The 27898-nt window shown below is 43.5% G+C and overlaps 2 protein-coding genes across 2 annotated transcripts; one reads left to right on the forward strand and one right to left on the reverse strand.

Moving 5' to 3' along the window:
• Positions 1-5288: 5288 nt before the first annotated feature.
• On the forward strand, positions 5289-27210 carry LOC116917046 (probable G-protein coupled receptor 158). Its single transcript, XM_032922401.2, has 12 exons — positions 5289-5964; positions 22403-22526; positions 22607-22814; positions 23505-23573; positions 23653-23762; positions 23832-24595; positions 24906-24987; positions 25082-25244; positions 25317-25580; positions 25705-25830; positions 25988-26011; positions 26526-27210. Exons 2-12 carry the CDS (start codon positions 22438-22440, stop codon positions 26733-26735), a joined length of 2109 nt encoding a protein of 702 aa, XP_032778292.2. The 5' UTR covers positions 5289-5964; positions 22403-22437; the 3' UTR covers positions 26736-27210.
• LOC123469651 lies at positions 15730-16772 on the reverse strand. Its single transcript, XM_045168790.1, has 2 exons — positions 16174-16772; positions 15730-16097 (listed from the first exon to the last, which is right to left on the reverse strand). Exons 1-2 carry the CDS (start codon positions 16626-16628, stop codon positions 15914-15916), a joined length of 639 nt encoding a protein of 212 aa, XP_045024725.1. The 5' UTR covers positions 16629-16772; the 3' UTR covers positions 15730-15913.
• Positions 27211-27898: the final 688 nt, after the last annotated feature.

The raw sequence follows: 27898 nt of genomic DNA on the forward strand, positions 1-27898 counted from the left end.
CTTTTCTTTGTTGGGGACTATGGGGAGGAGGTGGGCGTCTCCTTCTATGTTGCCGCGAATGGCACACAGAAACGGCCGAATAGCAGGAGGAGGAGGAGGAACGTCGTAGATATGGTGCAAATGACAGATTATATTCTCTCTTGTTCTCGTTGGCTTTTGGTGCGCTGACGGGCACCGACGTCAACGAGACGGAGAGAAAAGAACCAAAACTAAAAACAAACTCGAGAGGGACTTTTTTTTCTAACTCGATCCAGCAGCTCATGTTTTATTCGTTTGAATTTGGATTCGTATAAAAATACGGAAGGAAAAGTTATAACAACTAAAATGTAAAGCCCATCAAAGCCGATGACGGGCTGCGACGAACCATCAAAAGTTTGGTCTCTTGTCCGATCGTGCCAGTTGTCTTTCGAAATGATTCAACAACAAAAAATAAATACATTTCCTTCTTTGCTCCACCTCGGAATAAGGAGGAGCAAAAAAGCCTTAAAAGGAGCCAAAACATTACCTTGGTCAAGGCGGATTCTGCATCGCGAAATCTGTAGTTATTTTGGAAGGCCTGCGCTTGGGCCATGTTGGCCGCGTACAGCGTCTTCTTTTCGCGCAATTGTTCAGCTGTCTCTTTGATGGGCAATCCGTCGCCGTCCGTCTCGTCCCAGTGGCCACCTCCGCCGCCTCCACCGCCCCCGCCGCTCCCTGACACGTCTCCGTGGCCTCCACCCGCTCCCGCACCGCCGCCTGCCAATCGGCGGGACAGGATTGGACGCGGATCGCGGTACAAAAATGCCAAAGGGATCGGAAAACCATCGCCACTTTTAGTCGTTTTTTTAGCGCCCACGCCGGCCGCAATGTTGGCGTTCACTTTGCGCGTTTTCGGTTTAACTGCCGGCGGCCGGTTGACAATCAGCGGTTTCTTTTTCTTCACCATTTTCGTTTGCGTTGTCGTTTGCGTTGTCGTTTGTGTTGTCGTTTGTGTTGTCGTTTGTGTCGTTTTCGGTGACGACGGCGCTGGCGGTTTGAGCGCAAGACGCACCGAGGATGCAACAGTCTTGGACGACGCGGCCATGTCCACGCGTCACTTGAAAAAGAGAGCAAAGACGAAAGAGGACGAGCGAAGCGATAGATGACGTCACTGCCCTATTAGAAAGGGGCGAAATAAAAAAATAGAGGAACGCACAGGCCGAATTTCAAAAGAGTCTTGATTATATACGTAGATGGCCTTGTGCTGATCGATTGCGCTTTGCTTTTTATCTGTTCGGACGACGCTATTTATGAATCAATGTTTCAATACTTTAGCGTCTCTGTTTCGCGTTCAACGTAGCACGTCTATAGAAAACGGCACCACTGTTGGCTTGACGTTGGCCACGCGACGTCAATGATGACTGGGAACAAAGCGCTCGTCTACATTCGACGAGTAGCTCCTCGAATCTCGTTGGATATGCTAATTGAATTGCAACGGCAATAACGAGCGAGCGCCAAGGATGATGACGATGAAATCGGCAAAAATCTCGTGAATCGGAAAGATGCGATGACGAGTGTGACGATGTCTCGACTGTGTCTTTTTTTCTTTCTTCTCTTCCCTGCCGTTCTTCCGTCGTGATGACTTGATGCTCTGACGCAGAAATGATCCGTTCGCTTCGGCTAGACGGACGTGAGCGATCAAAAGCCCATGATAGCCGCTCGCTTGCTGATGGCGCATTGCCAAGTTGAACGGTTGCACACGATCGACTGTCAGTCCTGCTGATTCAGAATGTGAAACGAAGAGACAAAGAGGCAGAGAGAGAGGGGGAGACAGAGAGGGAGAGAGAGAGAAAAGAGTGGACTGTTTCGACGGACGACGGGCAAGCGAAAACAGACTTGTCCTTCGACTCTCCGTCTCTGTGTACATTTGGACGAGAAATTTTGGGCTGGCCAGTTCCTCCTTACAATAAGCAAAACGGCGCTTGGCTTTATGATGAACGTCGTTTGTGGGGTGCTGTCTGTCTATTCCTCTCGCGTTTTCATTTCGGCTTGTTGGATAGGGGAAGGTGGGATGGAAAGAGTACGGGGCGGGGGGGTCTTCGTTTACCAAATGTTTTATCACCGAATGCAGCGGGACTTGCGCGTTTCTTCCTTGACACGCCTCGTTGCTCTGCTATAAACTGACCGTAGAGAAACAGCTCTGCCCGAGACAAGGTGAGAAGAAGAAGAAGAAGAAAAGCAAAATGTCTATGATGTTCTCTACTTGTACCGTGTCAGTTCAGGTAAATGGCATCCAGTTTGCGCTGTATCTCATTTCCTGACTGTCGGGCTAGTTCTAGTTTAATGACTAAAGATTTGAGACCACCAATAACCTTTTTTTTTCTTTTTCTTTGTGTGTGTTGCTTATACATAAAACGAGCAGCAAAAAGAAATTTTGGAAAAGAGCCCACCCCCCACTGCTTTTACAGTTCATAAAACAAACAAAAAGAAAAAATTGCGTAATATTCGGTGGTGCAGTGGGCCATGCACATCGTAGGTCACACGTATGGCCACCATTGTGTAACTAAAAGGTTTCATCATCACGGCCGATGTCGGTGATGATGGATGGCAACAACGCCTATGCGTGACTCGACGTGATGGAGCACTGCGTCTGCTCCTGTTCACCACGTACGTATACTCGTTTAGTTTCAGACTTACTGCACAATCAAGGCTATTTATAATTTTCCGGCAGCGCTGGCGGTCGTCATCCACTGCTCTGATGCTGCTGCTGGCGCGTTAGTTATTTACGTCTATCGTTCATTAATGTAGCACGACCTTTTGACATTTGAAAGAAAAGGCCGCGCATTGTTGGCGTCGCCAATGTTTCATTGACGAGGAAAATGAAAATGAAAAAAAAAACAAACAACCAAATCCATTCCATTTGCGAAAGCCATTTGACGGTTCAATTTGAAAGTCATCGTTCAATTTCGGGATTTATTTCGGTTGTTGATATCGGCGCGGAGGCTTACGTAGATGTCGGTGGCTTTGTGCCCCACTTGAATTTTGCGTCACGCGTTGGCCATTTTCCCATGGGGCTTTTGTTTTACAGTCGCCAGCGATTGAGTGTCGTGACTGGAAAGATATAATAATATACTAAGTAACTGGATTGAATCACTTTGCCTCCCTTTCTTTTCCTGTCTCTTTTAAGTTTTTTTTTTTTTTTATTATTATTATTATTTGTTTTGTTTTTTTTCCTATTCCACACATTCAACGTGAAAGGCAAAACACAGCACAAACACTTCCGCGTCCAATAATAACTGGAAACTGATCAACTTTGAAATGCATGCGACTTGCCTTACACCTGATGTCAGACAGGGACAAACAACGACACTTTGATTTAAAGAAGAATTCCGTTTTAGACACACTGTCCGTTCGAAACCATTGCAAAGGCAATGCACGCAGTGAATAAAACAAAGTTAGACGATCGTCCAGTGGCCCGTCTCGGCGTCGTGCAGACAAAAAAAAAAGGCATAAATTCGTTGATTGTATAATTATAGTTACAGGAAAGGCTGGCGTTATTCAACTGGCCTTCTTTCACTTCGTCCTCTTTTTTTCTATCCCCAAATAATTTTGAGCAACCACGTCATCGACGTCGTTGTCGGACAGGTGTAAGAAATGCAAGGCTGCGGTTGGTTGCGTTCTTCGACAAAGTTAGACCTTGTAACGCAAGTGCTAAAAAAGCGTCTCTACATATCCTTCACGACATGCAACGTACAATTCTGGCCTGGGGACTGAAGGGCAAGGAACACGATCAACTAAAAAGAAGACAAAAAAGAAACTAGGAAAGAAAGGATACAGGGTCGTGGGAAGCAAGAAAAATGGAACGACGGAACAAGAAAAAAAAAAAAGTGGATGGCGTGAAGGGAAAGAAAGCCAGAGTCGAAATACTCATTCGATTGATTGCGAGTCACGCTCGAGATCTTCTGTTATCATCGTCGAACATCTGAAATTGGATGGCATCGACGGAAATCGAAACTGGCTCCTTCTTTTTGTTGTGCTTTTCCGCTTCCAGGCTACGCCGCGTGTTACAATCCAGCGCTTGATGTTTTCGCTTGCTACCGACCCGATGCCCACCTCTTCTTTCCGCTTTTGTTTGTTGTTCAGTATAAGAAGAAAAATGCCGATGAAATGAAGGAAATGCAGAAATAGCGCCCAACCAAGGAGAAAAGGCAGCGGAGTTGGAGGAAATGGGAAAAATGATTTCCGCGCGTTTGCATTGGTTTTGACGCCGTTATCAATGTGCTACTGCACTACTCGTATGAATAGACTAGGCGCTCTGGTGAATAACGAATTCCTCTTGGCCAGCGCAGCCTCAATCAATCGCTTTTTATTTCAAGGGGGGGTTTTTCAACCGAGGCCAAAAATTACAGAAAGGGAAATGAGCAAAAGGAATGCGTAATAATATAGGCGAATCGAACGTAATAGGTTAACCGTACACAAGACTTATTCACGTGGTGCCGGTGCATTAAACTGTGATGGATTGCCAGTCTGGTCGTTTAGACGGTTACAAGCTCGATTTCGATCCCCCCTTTTTTTCCTTTTTTTTTTGTTGAATTAAAAGCATTTAGTTGATTCCCAACAGATGTGTACGCTACTGTGTGTGTGTGCGCGCACACACCAAAGAGGTTGGTATCGCAGAGACAGCAACGACGTTACACGCGGATATTTAGGAAGGGTTCTCTAATAGGATTTCAGAATAAATAACGAGGCTGCAGAGAAGATTCCGATAGAATGATCCGCGTATAGAGAAAGGTCGTCTAGAAGGGCTCGTGTAAAGAAAGGAAAAAGAAGAGCTTTGTGTCACAATGGCTAGCAAAGACCATTTATCTTCTTCTGCCACGGAGGCCGTCGTCTCGTTCCGTTCAATCAAACTGCGCAGAATCACGAAAGAAAAAAAAAGGGACAGGAGAGACAGGGACAAAGAAACAACAGCGTACACACACACACACACACATACACACACCGCTGGCTATAGGTTGGCAGGGGTTAGCTAGATAGACTATAGACTACAGAGTATACTAGTACAACTTGTACGTTCTCAAGACAGCGAGGCAATAGCCAGCACATATAAATGATGCGCTTGTCTGACGACGCAGACGCGGCCGCTGCTGCAGCATCATCATCATCAGCGTAGCGAAAGAGAAGCTTGCTCTATTAGATAGACAGAGAGAGAGAGAGAGGAGGGAATTTAAAAGAAGAAAGTATCGCACGTATGCGTATGCCTACCGTATGACCTAACGTCTATATAGCCCAGGCTGTTCTAACTCTCAGATGTGGCCTCCCCCCTGCAAAGAGAGAGAAGCGGAGTTGGATCTTGGCTCTCAGCTCTCAGGTCCCTCTCTCTCTGACACACAGTCGTCGGTGAAGGAGCCAAAAAGAAAGTTGGCTCAGTTGGCGTCTGTGCAGCGTCGACTTTGGTTCGTTCATCGCTCTCCTCTTCCGCTTTTGTCGTCGATTTCCTTGGAGCCACGTCTTGTTTCCGTCGCTTGCAACGCAAAGACTTGCATAACCGAGCGTGGCCAATCAAATTCAACAGCTGTGTCTGTCCTGTCTGTTTTGGCTGCCAACGCCATTGTCAAGAGTGGTGGTAACGGCTGTTGCTGCCACAACCAAGTTCTTCTTTCACATTTTTGTTCGCTTTCGTTTTCTCATTGCCCTACGCGCCGCTTTTGCGTGTTTTGCTTTGTTTCCACTCCCCCCTTGTTATTTTGACGCCGCTTTAGTGCGTTCGGGACGCGCGGATGGCGTGACCTCGCCTTTCCTTCCATTTGAATTTGAATTTGAATTCTTTTTGGGTTGGGTGTGTTTTTTGGTCGGGGTGGTGAGAGGCAAGGAGGGGGAGAAGGGCCAGTTATAGATTGTTGTTACACGCACAGTCAGCAAAACCGTTTACTGTTCGTCGACCGTCTTATCGCCATGCAGACACAATTCGATTGGTGAATCCGAAACAACCACCGTGTATCGCAGGTAAGAAAAATATCAATCATTTCGATGGTCACAGAACAGGTGTGATTGACTGGTGTGTGTGTGTGTGTGTGTCGTTCGACGTGCGGACACGATGTCATTAGGACGTCACGAGAAAAACACAAAACGAAGACGGAGAGAATCGGACGGGGGGGTTTGCTGTCTCCGCAGTGTAGACGCATAAATATCACTTTCCATATCGTAGCCCATTTCCGATGGGTGGGTGTTCGGCTGGGGAAATGCGGGGGAAGAGGACAGGCGTCGAGAGGAGTGACGTCGGCACAAAGTGTGTTTCCCCCCCATCATGCGATAGATATATAAATGGGGTTTATGCCTCTTTTGCCTTTTATTCCTTACACACATAGTAGACCTTGTACGTTCTATACATGTCGTGTGTAGTATAGTATGTTGTTGTGGGTTGAGGGTGTCGGTCGGTCATCTCCTCTCGACCGGAAGGCACGCGCTCATGCCAGTAATCAAGAACCGGACAATCGAGATCCATCATCAATCGGTGTGCCAGTGTATCTCGCCTTTCCTTCTTTTCTTGTTGTTTTTCTTGCACTGCACGTGCCCAAAGGATTTATCTATCAAGTCGTGTTCGATTTTTCAGCTAAACGTCTTTAACGATCACAATCTAATAATTATTTTAACAAGGAAAGAAAATAGAAAAAAATACGCTAATGGTGATGTGAGGAATATTGGCTTGTGCCCAACTAGTTTAAACTTAACTACATAATATAGAGGTGATGAGTGAACAGGAGAGGAGCACTCTTTCAAATTCGATTTTCAGCTTATTGTCTGCAGTGTTTTCAGGTTAGCCAATATTTTGATTAGATTGGCCTTTCGACCTGGCCAACTTCAATCTAATAATGGCGACCCTAACAACTGGCTCGAGTGCATTAGCCACGAGCTATTTAAGTTATACACACACACACACTATACGAAATTGGGTGGCATTGCCAGTGGTCAGTGCGTCTCGTAACAAGATGTGTGGCTCTGCTGCGCTAATAGCCGAGAGAAATGTTCCATTATTATGTATACTATATATAATGCGCGAACGATATGTACACACTGTTGGGAAAGCGGAGAAGCCGAGTTGTGCGCGTTAGCGACTCATCGACTGACGAGCGGATGATTGAAATGCACACACACATTGCCAACGTATTATTGTCTTGAATAGCGCCGGATCGTGATGGTGGGGCGTCGGCCAGGCCGCCCAACCAAGTCGTTATTAGGAACGTACGCAACGTTACAACTGATGGCAAGACTTTGTTTCTTGTTTTTTTTTTTTTGTTCTGTCTGTGCAAAAATCATAGAGATACTAGTCCGCCTTTGCAAACTGGCCGTCCGTGTTGCGGTTTATTATTTCGATGATGGTCTAATCACGCTCGCCTACTCGCTGTTATAAATCTCCTATACTGCAGGCTCCGAAGCGCACAAGCCATGTCTTATTGTACTACTAGATACTATTTGTATATATTATTCATGTTGCTCGTGTAAGATGTACGTCCTGTACGTCTCTCTTTCTCTTACAACAAATGTATTACGCCTGACTGTGGTGTCGTTATCGACTATACCCCATTTGATTGGGTCTGCCTCTTTCATCCGTCCTTGTCCCGGCTTTGAATTCATTATGCAGAAATCTAGTCGAAAAAGGTGATTGAGCGCCACTTGTTTCAACTGATGGGCAACACCTTGCACCCATCCATAGCGATTCTCTGCTGTGCAATTCAATGACGCTGCTATAAATGGTTCGAAACTGTCATCTTGCACGGACTGTGACGGAAAACGAAAAAAAAAACCCCTCTTGCTGCAAATAACTCGCAAGGACGTGTGGGTTAAGTTGTGGGGGCGGGGGTAGTAGGTTTAAAGAAAACAAAGATTTGTCCGACCATTGGACTGTTGCTGTACGCCGTTCTTTTGGCAGCGTGCGACGTGACGGAGGCGGTGGAGCGAACTCAACCTCAGATTCTTTCAATGGAAGATGTTGCCAGCCTCTATTGACGGTTCGAGGGTCGTTGGATTTTTATTTCTTTCTTTGTTTCTCTCATTTTATTTAGGTTATTTTATTTATTTCAAAGCTTCAAAGGGCGGCATGTCATCCTTTTGTTTCACTTTTGGCTGTAATCTTGAATAGATTTCGCTACTCCAACTAATAATTTTTTTTTTTTTTTGTTCGTTTTTTCTCTCTTTTGTTTGTTTTTTTTTCGTTTGGTTGTTGCTCTTGTCATAGTCAACGCTCGCAAATCCTTGGTTATTAGCAGATAAGCCACTGATGGGCTTTCACAGCCAACATAGTCGGTCTTTTGTCTTACGTTACCAACTTTTGTTTCCGTGCCGCCCTATTTTCGTCTTTATCTGCCAACAGGACATAATCGCAATCTGACCCGAAAGTGGCCAACTGTTTTGAAAAAAAAAAAAAAAAAAAATGTTTTTTTCTTTCTTTCTCCTTTGAAGTGTGTTGGTTTTTTTTCTTCTTCTTTGGTCTACCGTGTAAACAATGCACGTTGACGATACACAAAGCCGGTCGGTATTGGCCGTTGCACTGAGCTAACAAGAGGGCTAATGATGCCAGCGCATGTCTTTATTAGTCGCGAATGAAACACGACTCTCTGCCTTTGCTGACCATATCATCACAAGGGCACATTCCTCGCCTTGCGGACAACAACACGCGGTGGCTTTATTTTGTGTCTCTTTGCGTTTGGGTCGTGACTATCGAGTTGTTTGGCCTCTCAACACACACACACACACTTCAAAAGAAAGAAGGCGCTTGCCTATCGATAGCGTTCAGTTCAGAGCTTCATTCTTGTTTTAATATCTTGCCAATCGGTGTGTAATAAAGCGACATGATTAGGCCGTGAGTTGGTTTTGGTGGATCCATTGCCATGTCGCTTTTCTGACTGCGGCTAAAGCGAAACTGTATACCCGACGTCGTTCTCATAGATGATGGCTACTCCTCCTACTTCTCTCTATACGATGAGAAATGCGGCACAGAAAAAAAAAATGAAGAAGAAGAACATCGGAATAGCGACGAGGCAGGGGATAATGGTTCTCATCCGCTTCAGCTGCTGCGATTCTTTGCGACATCCGCGCGCACGGCTCGGCTCTGGGGCTGTTGCTACAGATTGCTTTTTATTGATTAGAGGCTTATATTCAATATTTCAACATGACTAGCATAGTATCACAGCAGCGGCAGCAGCAGCAGCAGCAATAGAGTCATGTGAATTCTGAGGCACATGATGATGTCCATACGATTTTATACCATAGACTTGTAGTATTATTATTTTTTTCATTTCATATGGAGCAGTGACCTATAAAGAACAGCCCGAATACCTTACAACGTTGTCGTTTTCCAATGTCGAAATTCGTTTTCGCATTATCCGCTTTTACGTCTCGTTATTTTCCTTGGTCGCCATGGTCAGCATCTCGTTGACTCTACGTCGCTCACACGCAAGAAAAGAAGGTGAATACGGTGAATATTAGATGATGTGAACTACAACAGCTGCCCAGCAGAAAAGCGTTTTGAATCGCATGTGCAATTGGCAGTCGCCATCGCGACATAATATCGGCCCTAGAGGTTATTGAGTTCTCGACAAGTCTCGTAACGACGGCGTATTTTCTGTTGACATATTGATCTCGTCTCTCCAACGTCCCATCTAAATCAAATCAGCAATCCTCTTGTTATTGGCATGCAACGGCCTCATGTCCCTGTTTTTCTTTCCATCCTTTTTTTCTTTTTAAGACGAAGATGGTCATGGCAACGTGCGTATCCCGGCGCCAATCAAATATCCCATCCAATATTGCGCAACGAGGCGACTGTCATCTCAATCGACAGCGACAAGAATCCCATTGACGAGCGATTTCAAATCGAGAGTTTAAAGAGCCGACACGATTCTGAATGACATAAATGTATATCAACCACATCCGGAATCTCTGCCCGTCCCTCCAGGAAAAAACTAATTCGATATAAATGAAGCCGCGTTCATTCAAATGTTGTAGGCGTTGGCCAGCAACTATTGTGTGCTGATGCGCTCGCTAACGTGAGCTGTCATCCATTGCACGTTTTGTTTTTTTTTTTGTTTTTTATATGGGCTGACTGAAAGCTGTTTGCTTTTTATTTGGTTTTAACTCGGGTGTGAAGTGCGCGCAATACGTTCCGGTGACGATGAAAGTTCAAATAAGGGAACGATCGAGTATATAGGAGCTTTTTATGTTCACGTATGGCCGCCCTTTTTATTCTGAACTGTACGTGGCGTCTTGATTAAATAGCGACAGGTTATTAGATATCGTGATAATGACGTAAAGGAAGTAAAGAATCTACGATAGGCGACAAGGAGACGAAAAAAAGAGAGATGGATGGATGGAAGTCGAGTGCTTGTTTTGAATTGGAGCCCAAGAGGCACTTTGGTGGTCTTTTCTTCAACTGCGCATAGACTCTGCGGCCCGTCGTGTTGGGCCCAGCTCTAGCTACCAAGAATCCGTCAAGACTCTTTTCACTTTCTTCATTAGTCAACAGCTCTACGCTTTGCGGTTGAACGTGTCATCGCAGCTTGTTCTTTGTCCGCTATAAGTGCCGTTTTCCATTTTGTTTTTTATTTAGTGCAATCCTCTTCCTTATTATTATCATTTTTTGATTTCGTATTTCATCATTGCACCAACGGAAAAAGTATAGAGCCATACAAACGAATGCGCATTCCATATGTACGGTACGTCTAAAGCTTTAGCTCAAACACAAAGGTCGGGGCGTGTTCACATTTGGTATTCTATATACCAACTAGTTTAGCTGCGCCAATTTTTATTTATATTTTTCATTTTCGTTTGAGCTGCCGACTTGAAATATAAATGGTGTGCGCTTCTGATGTGCGTCTCTCTAGGTAGCATGTAGAGTGTCCTTGTCTTTTCCCTCTGCCGCCGTTGCTGATGCCCAGTCAGCATCGTAAGCCATCGGGATCCTGATACAACCGTTCCCTCGAGTCCCTTCTTTGCAACCAAATAAAATAAAGATTCATGCGAGATGCGGCCAGCAACGACCCCATCCTTGAGCAACATAGCCCTTGGAGGAATTCTTTTTTATTTTATTTTGTTTTAGTAGGATAGCCTTATTCTCTTAGGCTTGTGCTGCACAGTGCACATAAAGGATCGTTCTTATATTCTGCTTGTAAGCGTCTTTTGCTATTAGCCTAATATGGGTGGAGGGCTTTGCATTGTTTCTCGATTATTTGGTAGTGCCGATTCTTATGATTCAAGCCCTCGTCCTTACCTATATACTGCGCAGTTCTAATTTGACTAATAACTTTGAATACGCCTTCGTGTCGCGTCTGTTGACGAGAAACATGTCGAACGTTGGGAAACGGTTGGCTTCAGACAACTAGAAAATGAAGGTTAACCTAATAGTTTTGATGCGCAAAACACGCTAGCATTTCGCCTAGTCCGACGTATCAAGACACGTCGGATGTTGTCACACTTGTCGTCCCCGTGTAAACTGATGGTGTAGAGAGACAAAGGCCCCTCACATTCGATTTACTATAGACCAATAACTAATACCCATGCGTTTTTGGCTGCCGTGTCATTCAATAATAATGAATGCGACAAAGAAGATGGGAATTGTCTATTGGAATTTCACTATTTATTGACGTATTTACTGCCGTTTCTGGCGAAAGTCGGGACGACATGAATACCTCAACAGCCATCTACCATTTTTCTTGGGGGCTTTCGTTAAGCTATAAATGATGCCCAACGTCAATATTAGAATGACAATCAGAAATCACTTTTCTTTGATGTTCGTCTGTAAAGATTGTCAGTGTGTATTTTATGCTGTTTGTCCACTTGCGTTCAATGTCTACAGCAAAAGAAAGAAGCAATTTCGTTGCATTAATAGCCGAAAAGGCTCATTAATGCCGTGCAAATGTGCAGCTCGTGTCAAACGAAAAGGAGTAGACCAACCGTGTCCGTTTTGTTGACACGTTCTCCATCCTTTTCTTTCTTTTTATTTTTTGTTGCGCTTATTATACGAACGTCGTCCATGTTTCCGACTTTCAAAATTAGCAAAGAAATCGATAAAAACAAACATCTGGAGAAAGCAATCTTCTGATTTTCATCCGCAAGATGGAAGAAATCGCGCCCACCTATTTGTCAGCAATACATAGTCTGCTATTCACGCTAGTTTCAATGCAATTTCTTCTTGCTCTCTCCGTCCTTTTTTCCTTTGTCTCTTTTTCTTTTTCCAGCTTCGTTATTCCGTTCCTAGAAAGCGTTTTCTTCCATATTTCCCCGTCCATTACTTTTTTTTTTTTTTGTCTTCTTCTTTAGATCTCTTGATTCGTTTTATTAGATTTTCCCTTTTTTATTCTTGGAAATGGGGCTGATGGGAATTGAAAAGCGAACGGATTGAAAAGGAGAAACAAACACGATGATTGATTTCATTTGCCAGGCAGAGATCGCAGACACAACGAGAAAGAGAGATGGAAAAAACTAGGTTGCAAATAAAGAAAAGGCAAATGATGCAGAGCATCAAAGTGGAATCCTGTATCGACTTTCACTCCATTCCGCCTGGCCTTAGCCCCAAAAGTATAAAGTTTATAGGGGGGGACGTTGCGAGTCGAGTAAATGTGCGCCAATAACAGAGACAAGATCGCCAATTAAAAATAACGAAACGATCGCTTTTAGTTTGAGAAACAAACAGATATATGGATGAGTCCGTTTGTGCTGCCCGTCGAGTAGGCGGTGGCGGATAGGAACACTATATAGTCGTTGATGTAATCGCCTTGCTCATTACTTCATTCGATGCTGCAGCTATATCAAATCTCCTCCATATCTCATTAGATGTAATGCCGAAGTATATGCCCCGCAGATGGCTGGTGACCTACGATTATATTTTCTCCTTTATGTCGACATTGGTTTGTACTTGAAACAGACGAAGCCTTTGGTTGCATCTTATTTGCTAACCCTTTTTCTTTGATCTTTTTTTGTTGATGTTGTTGTCTTTGCTTCACGTTTATTTTTTTATTTTTTTTTGGCTATTCGTTGTGCCTCTGTCGGCCCTTGTTTATTTTGTGTCTAGTCGTGTTTCCTCTTTGTTCGTTTTATATATACCCTGAAGCTGGTCGTTAATACTCTAGTTATTGCTGGTCAGCGTTCTTTATGTAACAATGGCCTCCCTTAGCTGCATTGCACGGATCGCGCTCGATTCCACATTATTTGGATAATATGGAACGAGCGACTCGCTTTAGTCGGAAAGGGCTAAGAAATGTCCCCGAATTTGCCTTTGAACTTTTGATTTAGTCGGTCGTTGATTGCGCCAACCCTGGAGAAACATTTCAATTCGTTTTCCGCTGTATTCTCCCTTCTAAAGCCAAGCGTTTCCTTTCGATTTGATGTCGCCCATTTTTGTTTTGTTTTTTGCCTAGAAACAAAATCGCTGACGCATAAGCGAAAAGAAAGGCAGCAGAATCGTTGGTCTGGCATGAATTCCGGATGCTTGGCGAGTCTCTATCATTTAGGCATTTGAAAATGGTATTATTAATAATGGCATGGGCGAAATCAATTTCTTTCTTCCTGCTCCGTTGCACACACCAACACTAATAACTTGATCGTTTCAGTACAGAGACGGAATAGAACGAATTGTTGGATTCGAATCAACCAGACAGCAAACCGCAGTCTGATGGAATGGAGATGAAAAAGGAATGCCCAGTTGTATAGACTGTACGGAAGACGGAAGGGCAACTGGCAAAAGAAGATAAAGAATCACGTCATAGGATAGGTTTTATTAGGTGGAACTAATATCTAGAATGATGTGCGCTAGTACGCACTCGAACACGCGTTTCGACTCTCTATATATAGGTCTACTAGATCTCTATATAGTGCTGCTAATAGTAATGCACATGTCACTTTGCCGTCAAGGATGTGTGCGTGATGCCAAACTCTATTTCCCCTTTTTTTCTTTTGTCGCCATTTTCTTCCTTATTTTTCGACATCTGAGCGACCGAATCCACTCGCGTTGCTCTTTTGATTTGCTGCCGATTGCCTCGTGTGATGCGGACGTGGCAAAGTACAGATGTGACAGCTCATCGAGATTGGCTAATAGAATAAAAAGCGAACCTTTTTTATTTTATTTATTTTTTAGGGTCTATTGCGGCTTCATCATCAACATCTATTTATGTTTGTGTGTGTGTGTGTGTGTGTGTGTGTGGATGAGATGGAAACAAGCATCGAAGCGATAGAGGGAATCTAACATTAATAAATGTGTAATTGTTGGTGACGGTGTATTGCAACTGGCAGCATTAGCAGTTGGCATTCACATCTATAGACATGTCTTGCAGCGATAACAGAGTCACATGGTACGCTGATGAACTGCTGCGGCGTCATCCGTCCGTTATAACAGGAGACAATTTGATTTCCTCCCTTCATCGGCCCTATCTATTGCCTGTTCCCCCCCCCCCCATCTCTCTCTCTCTCTCTTTCTCTTCTCGTTCTAGTATATACAGTATATATCCACTGACTAGCTGACATTCATGCCGAGGATGGGAATCTGTAGAACAAAGGGCCGACAGTGCCGAAAGAGATTGAACAACCGAACAAGTTATTGTCTAGAAATGAGGTTGTATAGACTAATCCTTTTGTCACAACATTGACGCCTAGAGGTGCTGGAAACCCATTTTGGATGATGCACAGTATACTATGTACTCTTTTTCTATATGCATATAGCTTAACAAACAGGCTAAATATAGACTTTAGATCCACGCACATTGATAGGCTGTCTAGGTCAAAGACTTTGGTTTTTGTTATTTTGCTGTGCCCAGCAGCTCGCAGGTGATCGCTTGTCTACAGTTGAACACGAGAGAGTTAACACGACGAGAATTGCTAAATGTCAAGAGATTATTGCTGAAAACGATGGTAAAAGTAAGTTAGCGCACGGATCATCTACTGATATAGTGTGATACAATGTGCTTTCAAAACATCGTAAATGAAGAGCGGACAAAGACCAATCATTTAGGAACGTGTTTGCCCAACGGTGTTCAGCTCGAGAGAGCGGGAGAGAGAAAAAAAAACAAAAATAAAAAAGTTGTGTTGGGTTTATTATATGATGATGATGGGCGGATCTCTCTCTCCGTCTACGTTTACGTATATATACAGCAACGAACCGTGAAACCGGAGATCAAACGCCCGTTACCACGGACGCTCTAGATTTCTCAATCTCACTGTTGGTTTTTCTTTTGCCCTTCTATATATTTGCGCTGTAATTGCAGTGGTAACCTTTTCTGAAAGTCTTTCTGCATCGAGCCGGTAACTATCACACAAGAAGAGAGGCTAAAGCTGATAGAGGGGGGAGGGAGGGTGACGCAAATGATCGACTTGAAAGGACGGCGGTTGGGAAACGATGTAACACGTAATAGCTACTGGCTATATATGGACGTTGCTCTGTGCAAATGCTGGCGCGTCTAGGCTACTGTGCCATTTCAAGAGTAAAGCCAAACTTTGGCCATTGAGGCAAATGTCTCAAGCGGAATATTACAACGGTTCGAGCTACTTTCAGCAGTCCCCCCCTAAAGTATATAGATCTTATTGCAATTCAAAAGTACGCGACAAACAAAAGTCGTGCGCAGCTTACGCCGATGCGCACCACTGTGGCCTATAGCCGAACTAAAAATTGTTTTATGCTTGACTATAACCATTCGTACGATGCTTTACCACAGACGGATTGCCAGTTATTTTCCAGTTGACATTTCGTCCGTTGTTTCAGTCACTGCAGCGTAAAACCTTGTTATTAAATAACATGAGACGAGTTTGTTGTATTTGTGGTGAATTCGAAACGCAATCAAGAAAAAGTTCTTTCTCTTTTTTTTCAATTCCTAAGAAACATGGATTATTTGTAATAATTTGTAACAGATTTAACCTAATTTGTAACAAAGAAAAGTATCAGTCTATTATATATATATATATATTTGTAATTGAATTAGAATTTGTAACTAACAGGTCCTTTCCCTGGTCTATTCCACTTGCAAGGTAGGGATGTAACTGGAATGATAGGCTTTGGATTTACGATTTGAACATTATTGGAAGAGGTAGAATTTTCCTCTTTGGTATGAGCAATTGCTTGCTGAAGTAAAGCACTCACGTGGATGCAACTGCAACCAAGCCTGTGTTATGGAAATATATTTGTACAAAAATATTGTTAGTTATGTTGTTCAATCCAAAGTAAGATGATTGACTCACCCAGCTACACAGTCACAGAAAGCGGCAAAAATTTTACCATCACTGAGTAAGGCTGCCCATGGTGTGGCTGGCTTAGCAGATAAAGTTTGTGAATGAGTAATGTGACTTCTGATAATAACAGTTCCATTTGTTAACGGGAAGGCCAGAAGTTTATCACTGAAGGTATTGGTCAAGTACTGTTCTGATGCCAATAAGTTGTTAACCGCCTCTACTTTCTCAAAATCACTGCCACGCCGTTCAACGATTAAATAAAGGATAAGATGATCCCTCGTTATTGGAGGGATGAGTTTCTTAAGGTCACTTCCAGATTTGTATAAATGTAGATCAATTACAAGAGGATCATTACATTTCAGTTCTTCAATTTTTTCACAGTATGATTTAAATTCAACCTCAGGTAAACTTTTGGCTAATTCGGATAGTTTATATGACACTCGAGTGACTCGACTGCCGCTCATTATGAAACTACATCACAGTTTACTTTTTAAAATGAAAACAAACTTGCAGATTCCATGACCATGAGTGCGATCTGTCTGCTTAACGGTAAAGCATCGTACGAATGGTTATAGTCAAGCATAAAACAATTTTTAGTTCGGCTATAGGCCACAGTGGTGCGCATCGGCGTAAGCTGCGCACGACTTTTGTTTGTCGCGTACTTTTGAATTGCAATAAGATCTATAGCTATGCGCGTTCCTGTCGCTTATTATTGTTTAATAGCAGCCTGTAACGCAGTTTGATTGCAGCTTACAGTTTAACCAATGTTGCAAGCTTTGATCACAGTTTTAAAAAAACAAAAGGAGGGGAGGATGCTTCTTTTTGACTCCTCTTTTAGAATGGGGAACGGATTGCTATTGTCTCTTTCGTGTCACGAGCTTCATTTCAATAAAGTGGCGACCGCGAGCCACCGTCAACCTTCGTGTTGCTGGCCAATCTGGCCAAACGTACGCACGCTTGGGCTTATTTAAGACCAACGCTTTTGTTGAACTGAAATTAAGAAAATAAAAGCCATCAGACAAGGCTCTTTGTGAAATCAATATTGTAATAGACGTACATGTTAACGATAGCAGTTACTGACTTTCAAGTATTGTCCAGCTAGGTCTATAAGTGAAAGGGAGGTATCAGCAACGATGTCGTAATGGGAGTTTGAAAGAAAGGCTAGGTTCCTTACGTGTACGGTCTCTTGTTTTAAAACTCTTTTTTCTCTACGTGTAAATGGCAATCGATTTTCACGTCCCTTTCTTCTTTTTTTTCATCGAGAAGACGAATTTTTAGGAGCAGACCCTTTTCTTTTTGGGCTATAAATCAAGGAAGCTAACGAAAGGGATGAAAAAGCGGAGGTGGAGACACATGAATTGATGGGCGTGAGGAATAAGAGAAAAAGATGGAAAGCGAAATCGCCCATCCTTTACGAACAACCTGCAAAAGGATATCGAGAAATGATTTGAAGCCGTGAACAAGAGTGGGCAAAAAAAAAAGTGAGAAATGAGGCCAATCTATAAAGACATCGGACCTGTATTTACTATGTACTATACGCTATACTCTCTATCCGTAAGATGAGGGCGAACGGCACTCGATCAGATTTCTTTTCTGAATCACGTTCGCTGACCACTTTACGTCTCTGTCTACGTTCAATATCGTTCGTCTTTCGCCTTGTTTTCAACGAATCTCTTTGCTGTTTTGACATGAATAAAGCCAACGTTTCACAAGTCGAAATTCGTTTTGTACGCAGACCACTCAAAGACGATGTGTCGATTCATAGAGTATTGATCGCGGTCAACGCGCGGCCCTATATATCGCCGTCATCTCTTTGCAAAGATGGAGCTATACACTCGGCTATTACGTGTCAATGACCGGGAGGCAGTTCGGCCAAAGCTTTGCCCCCCTTTTTCTTCCCTCTCCGATGTGTATGTAGTGCTGGATGTATTTATTTCAAATGCTCAGTAAAAAAACATCCCAGCGTCAAACATATTCTTTGGCTCGTTCTTCGATGCTGAATTTTCGTTTTCTACGTAAAAAAAAAACAAAAAAACCCAACAAAAAACCCCGTTTGTTGCTGCCATCCACATCCTTTGGCTGGCGTTGTAGTTTGAAACTCTTTCCTCTGCGCACACTTGAATACGAGAGTAGCCAAAGGAAAAGGAACTATGCAAACGCCATTTAAAATTCTGATGCATTGAAGCCTTGAGCTCAATGGTCCGTGTATAGGTTTAGTGTATAACGCCGACCAACCCGGCTATATACTTCCAATATATAGCCCGTCTTGTATACGTAAAGTTTTGGCACTGGCACACTATTCTTATCTGCTTTGAAGGACGAAACGAAATGTTCAATTATTTTCAGGGTGTTTGCGCATCATGGCCAGGGACTATGTGTGTGTGCGTTAGCTGTGTGATGCCCATCATGACCGCAACTCCGCAAGCATTATGCTAGATTACGCAGGTCTTGCATATATTGTAGGATGACATTGATCCGCTTTTACAGCTTTGGCTTAATGTTTGAATTTGACGTGTTGACTGTACGTGGACAAACTTGTGGCACCCAGGCATTTTATGACTTTGAGCTGCTGCTGCTGCTGCAACTCACAGGCCCTCCGTATATATTTTCGAGCTCTTGAATCGGCCGCCATCTCGTCGCCAACAGTTCCAACTCTTTTTCTATTTACCCCCTATTTTTTGGGGGATGCGTCCTCCATCGTTTGCATGCTTTGTCTTCGTCATCGGGATACAAGACTCGTCAAATATTTTCTCCTCCCTTTTCGTATTTTCGTATTTATTTTGACAAGAAAGAGTTCGGCTCGGTGGAAAGTTGATGGCGTGTTTTATGATTCCGGACAAGGGCGGCGACGTGCGTAGAAACGAAAACGATGAGCGTGAAAAGCAAAAAGGAAAAAGGTGGAGAAAAGTGTGAGTCCTAGTTGTTCGAACGCGTACTTTTGAGGGAAAAGGGGCGAAAAAACTTGGATGATATGGCATCTCCTGATGCCCTCGCCGTGTTTTGATGATGACTATCGATCGACTCTTGCCCACCACACACATGACTCTTATATTATTTAGTTGTGTTTTGAATTATTCGTAGGATCCCCCATTTCCTTGGTGTACGTGTAATAGGCGCAGCAAGCGCTCCTCGTGAAATCGCGTGAAATTGCATGAAATTGCATGAAATCAGACTGGAGATGAACGTTCAATCCATTGAAAATGACCATATTCTGCCGCCATACGCCTTTGAAAGCTGCCTCTTATTTCATTTGACCCAATCATCGTCGCAGTTTCATTACAACGACCGCACCGGCTATAGTGCGCGCCTTTAACCCCACCGCATTCCTGCTGTGCACAGTACACCGCACACATCACCGGCTGACTGCTTCCGGCTGTTGCGATAGCAGCACGAGTCCGATTGTGGAAAGTGGATGGACGTGCAGTGCACTTGTGAACGCCCCATGCCTTTCCTGCTGCTATACATGAGATTAGCGATCTTGCCTTACTCCACCGCTAGCGAAAATAACCAAAATACGACAAGTAATAGCCGTTCTGCACTCTGTTGGTGAACAAAAAGCTGAGCCGTGCAGGCCGTTGCCTTCGGAAACGCTATACAAATTATCCTATAATATTTGGATGCGTATAATAGAGTCTAGACTATACAATGGATTTCTTGTCAGCATGTTGGGTTCGGTGCCTTTTGTCTAATTATTTTGTTTCGTGCCAGCTGCGCGAAATGGAAAATCTTCAGTTGAATTGATACAGACAGAGACTTTCATCGGCTAACGCAATGGCACGCGTTGCGCCCCTGCGCATAGGAATTTTCTTTTACCTGCGTATGTAGTTTATACATGTATACTGCATGGCTGGGCAAGATTTACATCGATCCAGCGTACCATTTTCTGCTGTTTCCCTTGTCTTATCAACGGCGAGCTCTAATGATCTCCTTTCAATTAACCATTCCTCACTAAAGGGCACGTCTAGGGATAATAGATTCACGTGGGTACGCGTTGATTACGCTTTTGCGCATTTGTCATTTGATGAAGATCGCTAGAGAACGAACGTATACGATCTGATGATGTAAAGAAAAGGCCTTCAATGGGACCTCCCCAAAAAATGGAGACGGAAATATTTGAGGATATTTGGTGAGAAATACTCGGCTGTTGTTCGTTTGACGAGTGCGTAATTATACGTGTACGGGTTCAATGTTCGAGCCCAATTAAGATTTTTCGTTTTCTTTTTCGAATTTAGCGGTAACAACAATAAACTCATAGCTTAGGTCGGCTCTCCTATTTACAGATTTTTGTTTGCTGACTCCACACAACGTTCGGTAGCTCCTCTCCATGCGAACGAAAAATATAATTCTTTATAGACGTCAGTGTTCCATTATCCGACTGCACGCGACTATGTTCATAATGGATTGGCTGTATACTTAAGACACCCCCGCCAATATGCATCATGTACTACATTACAGGGCCTTGTGCCCGATGCCTGTGTGAGCTTATTTATATACAAACAGCGGCATCCGCATTATACAGTGCATTATGTATCTGACTCGTACGACTCTTTTATCCGACAACAGCAGCCACGGCTTTGATGTCTTTTGCGGTTGCAAACCGCATCCTTTCCTTATTAGACATCCCCATTTGTATAGAGGGGCAGATGCCGCTGCTGCGGCTGCAAAAATTAAGACCAAACTTGATAATAATGCACTCGTAGCTAAGCATTCTTTTCCGCTCCAACTATACTGTATTTTGTGGATCAAACAGATGCCTATTTCTGAAAAAAATGTTCTTGCAATGCTGCGATTAAAGATTCAATGCATCACGCACCACTGTTGAGTTTCACGCTACTTGTGATAAAATTGTTTTCTGCCTACAACATTCTTCTTGAGGAAGAGGAGAGGAAAAAGGATTGATGCAGAAACAGAATGCATTTCGATCTATTCTTCTTCGCCTTCCGTTTCTTCAAAATTCCATGCCAACAGCTCAACGCTGTTCATCCGTGCTGAAGAATCCTGTCTTTCCCACGTTAAGATGTCCTACTTATCACCTCTACACTCCAGGCTCTTTCACCTAGAAAGTCAAGCCGCTTAGATAGATCCGCCTATCCAATACGGGTGTTGCACGTCGGTCACAATGTTCACATTATTTGCCGTCTTCATCCAATAAGATTCTTTCTCTGCTGCATCTTTTCCGCAGAGTTGCACCATTTTCGTTTTTGTTTGATCGATTCACAGGCTTCCATGGCTATACATTTTAACGCTCTATTCGTAGTCTAAACATCTTGTGCGGCAAATCTGGAAACAATCGAACCATTGTGCTTCTTCTTGTTTGTGTACAACTTCATCGCTTGCCAACAGTCGTAAGCGAATGTAGTACAGGGCGTCCATGTTGGCATCTGCTACTATCGATCTTAGTCTTTCTGATGTGTGTGTTTGTGTATACGACAGTGTATTAGGATGACTCGTATAGTTCTTCTCACCCAGCATTTCACCTCCTCATCAGTCGTCAGGACGCAAAGTCAAAAGGCCAAGTCAGCGTCTTGTTTATTTGATAAGATTGATCCCCGTGAAGGATTCAAAGTTTGCGCCATAACCATCTTAATCAGTAATTAATAAGGTGGGCGAATCGCCGCCAAAGCTAAGCTGCTGGGCTTCGTATGCTGCGAGCAATCGATACTGTATAGTCTGTTATTATATTATATACAGTATATACGTATGTACAGTATACCAAGTATATGGAAGCATACAAGTAAAAACTGACGGCACTCGTTTCTCTATTTTCTCCTGCCCTCTTTGAAAGAACATAGGATTCAAGCGCGTAGGGGGAATAACGCTAAAAAATTTATGGCCGTGCATGGATTCCATTTCCGAGCAGCGTAACGCACTCGATATCAAATGTCAATGGGTTTCAGTGCAATCATGCGAAATCTATTTGCACCAGCACTCTCTCTTTGTATAATTTCAGCCAAAACTGGGCTAAAAGCCAATGCCTACGAAATGCCAATGACATTTCAAAATAAAACCCGAGATCCAGTTGGTCGCATTGACACGCAAAAAAAGGAGGATCTAAGAGACACTGTTCAGCTGATGTAAAAAGAGTGTAAAAAATAGGCTAGAGAGAGCAAAGTCGACTTTGCAGACACGTGTGTTGTCATGGACAGCAATGATGCCAACTGCTGGCATTGCTTTTAATGTCAAAATAAAAACGACGCCAACTGAGACTAAAGCACAGTTTATTTACTGTACGTTACAGGGCCGTCTATCGAATGACGTGATTGCTACGTGGTGATGGAGTCGTCGACGAATTATTCCAGTCAAATGCAACCAGTTTCGGTTCTGTCACCATCTCTCGAACGTGTCACGCATCAAACAAACAAGTAACACAGCCAACGTTGCCATTTTTTGGATTTCTTTGAAGATGTTGTTATGATTTGATTGACTGCTGCGTCCCTGACAGGATAATGATCTCGTGCAACAGCAGCAGCGGGGCGCTGCTCGACGGTTGTTCGCCAATAGCCGCGTCCAACAACAACCATCAACCAGATCAACAACAACAACAACTATACGACCATCTGTTACGGACGATTGCCATCTCTATCCAGGCGGCTTGTATGCTCGTCGCTCTTCTCTTGGCTTTTCTCGTTTTCCGTTACCGCAAATACAAGGTAAATGACACGCACACTAGACAAGAAGTAGACAGGTCAATATGCTCTAGACGATTTCATATATTCGTTGTGGATCATCATCGACGCTCACGTATAACCTTCTCGTGCGTGATGCAGTAGCCTTGGCAACGGGTAGAAACTTGTAGACGATTGACAGCACACAAGACGATTACGCCCTTCCAATTGTTGATCCCCTCCTCTGCCGCACGTCGGTTGATGTCCCGACAATTGTCGGCAACCGTCATCCATCTGAGGGTGCGCTTATTTTCTATATATTTATGTTTGGCTGGATCTATAGAAAGAGACGATGGTGCTTTGTACAGACCACTGAATCCATCTCGGGAAAAAGTAATAATGAAAAAAAAAAAATCAAAATAAAAAGTTCGTGCATTGCAGCAAGTTTCGGGTGTTGTCGTGGCCGCCATTGGAAATGGTTGGTGACGCACGTTCCTCTTGTCCTTGTGTCGATGGCCCTTGGCTCACTTTCTTGTGCCAGTGATCGCTTTCTATATAGTCTAGACATGATGAGATGCGCGTTAAGATTCTATTCTCGTCTGTGTATCGTGTATTTCTGACTATCTTTCATCTAAACGTAGTTTTAGAACGACGTTATTGCGGCAGGGGTAGACATTGGCGCGTAATTCATTTGATTGACGAACGTCACAATCGTTTTTGTTTTGAATGGAACAGGCTATTGCTGGATCAGCTTGGATTCTGCTGGAATTAATGCTCATCGGTGCGCTGCTTCTCTATTCCATCGTACGTAGATTTTAAAATCGTCTTTGGAGCCCCCTTTTTTTTTTAATTATTTTAAAACTGATTTACAATTGAAAATCAGGTAGTGGTACGCTACTTTGAATCGTCAGCCGATCTTTGTCTGCTGGAGCCTTGGCTACGTGAACTCGGATTCACCTGTTGCTATGGCACAATCGTCTTGAAGATATATCGGTAACAATTCAAAGAAAATAAATAATAATAATAAAAATTAATAATAATAATAATGGTTGGTGCAATAAGACTCTTGGTGGAATTCCGGACGCGTAAAGCCCATCGTTGGGTTGTGCGCGAAAAGGACCTGCTCAAATACTGGGCGGTGATGATCACCTGCGTCAGCGTCTATTTGGCTTCCGGTACCATCTCCACATTGGAACACAGCGATCACAACGAGCACTCGATTTGGAAAGTATGGGATCATAGCGCTGCTGCTGCTGCTAGTGCAGATCAATCGGCGATGATGGATGCGGTTGCTTTTCCATCGGCGTCATCGTCGAACCACTCGCGTTCCACTCATCTGCTTTTCCCCAAGAGTATCAAAGGCACCGGAGAGACGAACAGCGGCCGAGTCGGCGTGAGAGTCCGTGTCGACGGCTCCCGCAACAGCAACGCATCGTTTCTCCTACAAAAGGCTCGTGTGCTGAGACGCGGCACGGTGCTGGGCGGATTCATCGATCCATCACACTCGAATGTAGCTGCGACTGGTCACGACGACGTTGACGCTCTTCGTCGTTCGATCCTCACCGATACGACGACCGAGACTTTTGCTCAGACTGATTTCGATGCAGATAACGATACCCGTATCACTGCTAGCGTATCTGCTGAAGCCAATCAGTGGAACAACGCGACGAACAAGACTGACGTCATTCCCAATTGCGATGTCAACGCTACGCCAGACGGTGGCCATACCGGCGGTAACAGTTTGCTCTACACTCGATTTCAAGTCGATTCCGGTTCTTACTTTACCGTTTGTCGCCAATTGTGGTGGCATTACGTCAACATGGCAGGTAAGCGTCACCAGCGATTTAAAAAAAACTAGCCCAGTAGTTTGTTGTCAAGTTGATTAAAAGAGATGTCGTTTTCAGAAAAGTGTAGGAGACCGGATGATGAAATCTCTTTTGTAGTACATTCAGTAGACTTGGTTGAGTAAGAAACTGTTGGGTTCAAGTCAATTTTTGTCTGTTTTAATTGTTCGTCATTTGCGGATGCGGACTACTATACTACGACTACATAAGAACAATACGAAACATAATTGAACAAAGCCTGGCACATAACTAAAACTAAACTTTCTGTACATATTTCACGTTCTTGATGCAGGTGAATTCCTTTTTTTGCTGTGCGGCTTGTACATAAGTTCGAACGCGCGCAACGCCGCCAGCCATCACGGCGAAAAACTCTGGTAGCCTATTAAAAGCCGATCAATATTAAACATAGTATCTTCTTGTACAGAGTTTCTATAAACATTCGATTTCTGTTGTGTTTTCATTTGCTAGTCTTTTCCTGGCAATTTTGGTGGAATTTTGCGCCTCTGTCGCCTACACAGTTCTCAGTCGCATCGCCTGGATCACTGATTATCCAGATCATCTCTTCTTATTGGAATTTGCCCGCAGTCAGTTAGCCACGACCCTTGTTCTCATCATCATTTTCGGACCGAAAGTAAAAATAGGAAACGTGCACAGTTGTGAGCGACGCATTTAAAGCGAGTCTTCTTTAACTGAATTGGCGTAGATCTTCTTCATCTGCCGCCAATCGTCCAACAAGGATCTTCAAAGGATGCAACATCAAACTAGTCAAATAGAATGTGGAATTGGTGTGCCCGGCGACTTGCTCGAACGCGGTCAGTCTGCTCCTTGCGGGGATTCAAACATGTTTAAAAATAATCCAGCCGACGGTGATGGAGCCGGAACTGATGCGCCGGCCATGATCTCGGCCAATGGGGAAGTCGATCTCGGCAATGTTGACCTGTCACAAATGGACCCTGAAGTCATTCGAGTAAATCATTTTTTGGCCTAAATCATTTAGACATAAAGCCTTTTAACAAATGGCTTTCAAAAACGAGCTCACTTGCTGTGATTTATTTTTATCGATTTATACAAATGTATTGATTGATTAACAGGAAGAGCTCAAAAGGGTCTACACTCAATTGCACGTTCTTAAAATGAAGACGCTGCGCAAAGACAATCCGCACATCAGCAAAAGACGGGGTGGCCGCAAACCTCCTCATCGGCGGTTTTCTTTGCAGGTTTTGTATTTCATTTTCCCTTATGAGCTACGTAGAAATCATGGTGACATTTTACGAGGAACAAAGCACAGACGATAGCTTTACCTATAATGGACAACAGTTGTAACGTTTTTCATTTCTTTCTTTGTGCGTGTTGCAACCTGGATCGCGTCTACAGAGAAGTCGAGTTCAACGAGAAAAGGTATACACAGTCAAGTCATTTAAACATTGTATTTCTAACGGATGCTGTGGGTTAAGAGAATTAACGAAATTGCTCAGGTAGCTTTTGGCCAGCTTAAACGTGCAACCTATTGCATTTTGAAAATATTTTCGTGTGACAACCCACGTCTAGACGTCGAATCTGTCTAGAAACCGTCAACTTAATCCGTCAAATGTTCTAGCCATGTTCCTTTGTTTGACGTTAATAGGACGACATGTAAAATGATACTTTGCCTTCAATCCTTGAGCGTCTCATTGAATTCTTTTTCGAGCAAAGTTAAAGCAATTTGGGTTTTTTTAGAACTCTAGGCCAATCGTCACGATGATGCAGACTGGCAATGTCATGTCATCAATATTAATCATGTTATAGGTTACATGTCTACAGTTAATATCAAATGCGCTAGAGAAACGAGACAACATGTCATTGTCGGATCGATCAAGCCTTTGCTTTTGGACAATCTTGATTCATCTTTTCTTTCTTCATCTCCCTTTGACAGAGCAAAAGTAGTAGGACCGTAAGGAAACCGGAAAATGTGGAGGAAACCGGCGTCGAAGAATCCGTTTGTAGCCTCGACGGGCCCAGTGGCGTTCATCCTCTGCAGCTGACACAACAGCAGCCCCATCACGCAACTGAAACTACCGACCTCTTGCCAACCGAAATCCCTCCCGTTTCAACATTAACCGCCAGCAGCAAGACTTTGAAATGAAATGCAATCATTATAATATGCTCGACGTTTTACTATAGACAAGACGCAACCAATTGATTGAAGTTTCACTGGTCCATTTACTTGGGGAAAAAAAAAAAAAATAATACTAGCCAGCATCTTGATTTATATATACTTGACTGGGTTGGCCCATTTTTTTGTTTGTTGTTTCTCATTCGTTCGACACAATTTCCGATGTACATATAAGCGACGCGAATAAGAATGGAATACCTACACGTACTATAGTCAAACATTTGGTATTGGTACGATTGTTGACGCTTCTCGCTTGCCCACATAATCTCATTACTAATCTTTTGTCTTATTCTTCTGGTCTTGATGGTTCTACCTCGTTTTCCCCCCTCCCCCAATTTTCTGATTTCATGTCAAACTTGTTTCGGTGGATGACATACTGTAACTGCTGCATAATACTCAACGTATATACAATTGGGTGACGTACGATACACAGCATACAGCATGACCCTGCCTGTAATTGCTTCTTACATAAGCATGCGTGCAAAACATTCATACGACGAAGATTTAGCTCAGAATATTGTCAGTCTAGATAACCGATGACACAAGTCCATTTCCCTTATTCTATACGCAATTTCTTCTGATCCAGGAAAACTTGGGTTCCCTCCGCAAAAGAAAACGATTCGACGGCAAAGAGCCATAGCGGTACTATCGAATTCTGTGCGTATCGTCAAATCTGGGCTTTTCCTCCTTTTTCGGGCACGGCGATCTCATCCAAGATTGAGGGATACTCTGTGAACAGTAATATAGCCGGCACGAGCGATAAAGTTGTATTGATATCGCCAGCCCACCTCGGAAAAATGGGAAAATGATTCGATTCTGCTTTCGTGAAACTCTTGGACCTAATGGAATAACCAATTTGATGCCGGAAGACATAGACTTCACGCAGCGCGCCACACCATCAGCACGGCTTCGATCATACACGGCATAAAGCTGGATCAATACTCTGACGAGTCAATACTCGGTGTTTACGGAACTTATTCTTCCAGAGATCTCAAACTCTTGCTAAGAGGTGAAGAACACTATGGCGTGCTCATCATATTTGTGAAGACTGGTATTGTTGTAGAAGAAAAAGATTCGCGTGAAAACGATCGAGGTCAAATAGATAAAACGTTGTGGTTTCTATAACCGCTCTA

This window comes from Daphnia magna, linkage group LG2 (assembly GCF_020631705.1).
Source record: "Daphnia magna isolate NIES linkage group LG2, ASM2063170v1.1, whole genome shotgun sequence".
NCBI lineage: Eukaryota > Metazoa > Arthropoda > Branchiopoda > Diplostraca > Daphniidae > Daphnia > Daphnia magna.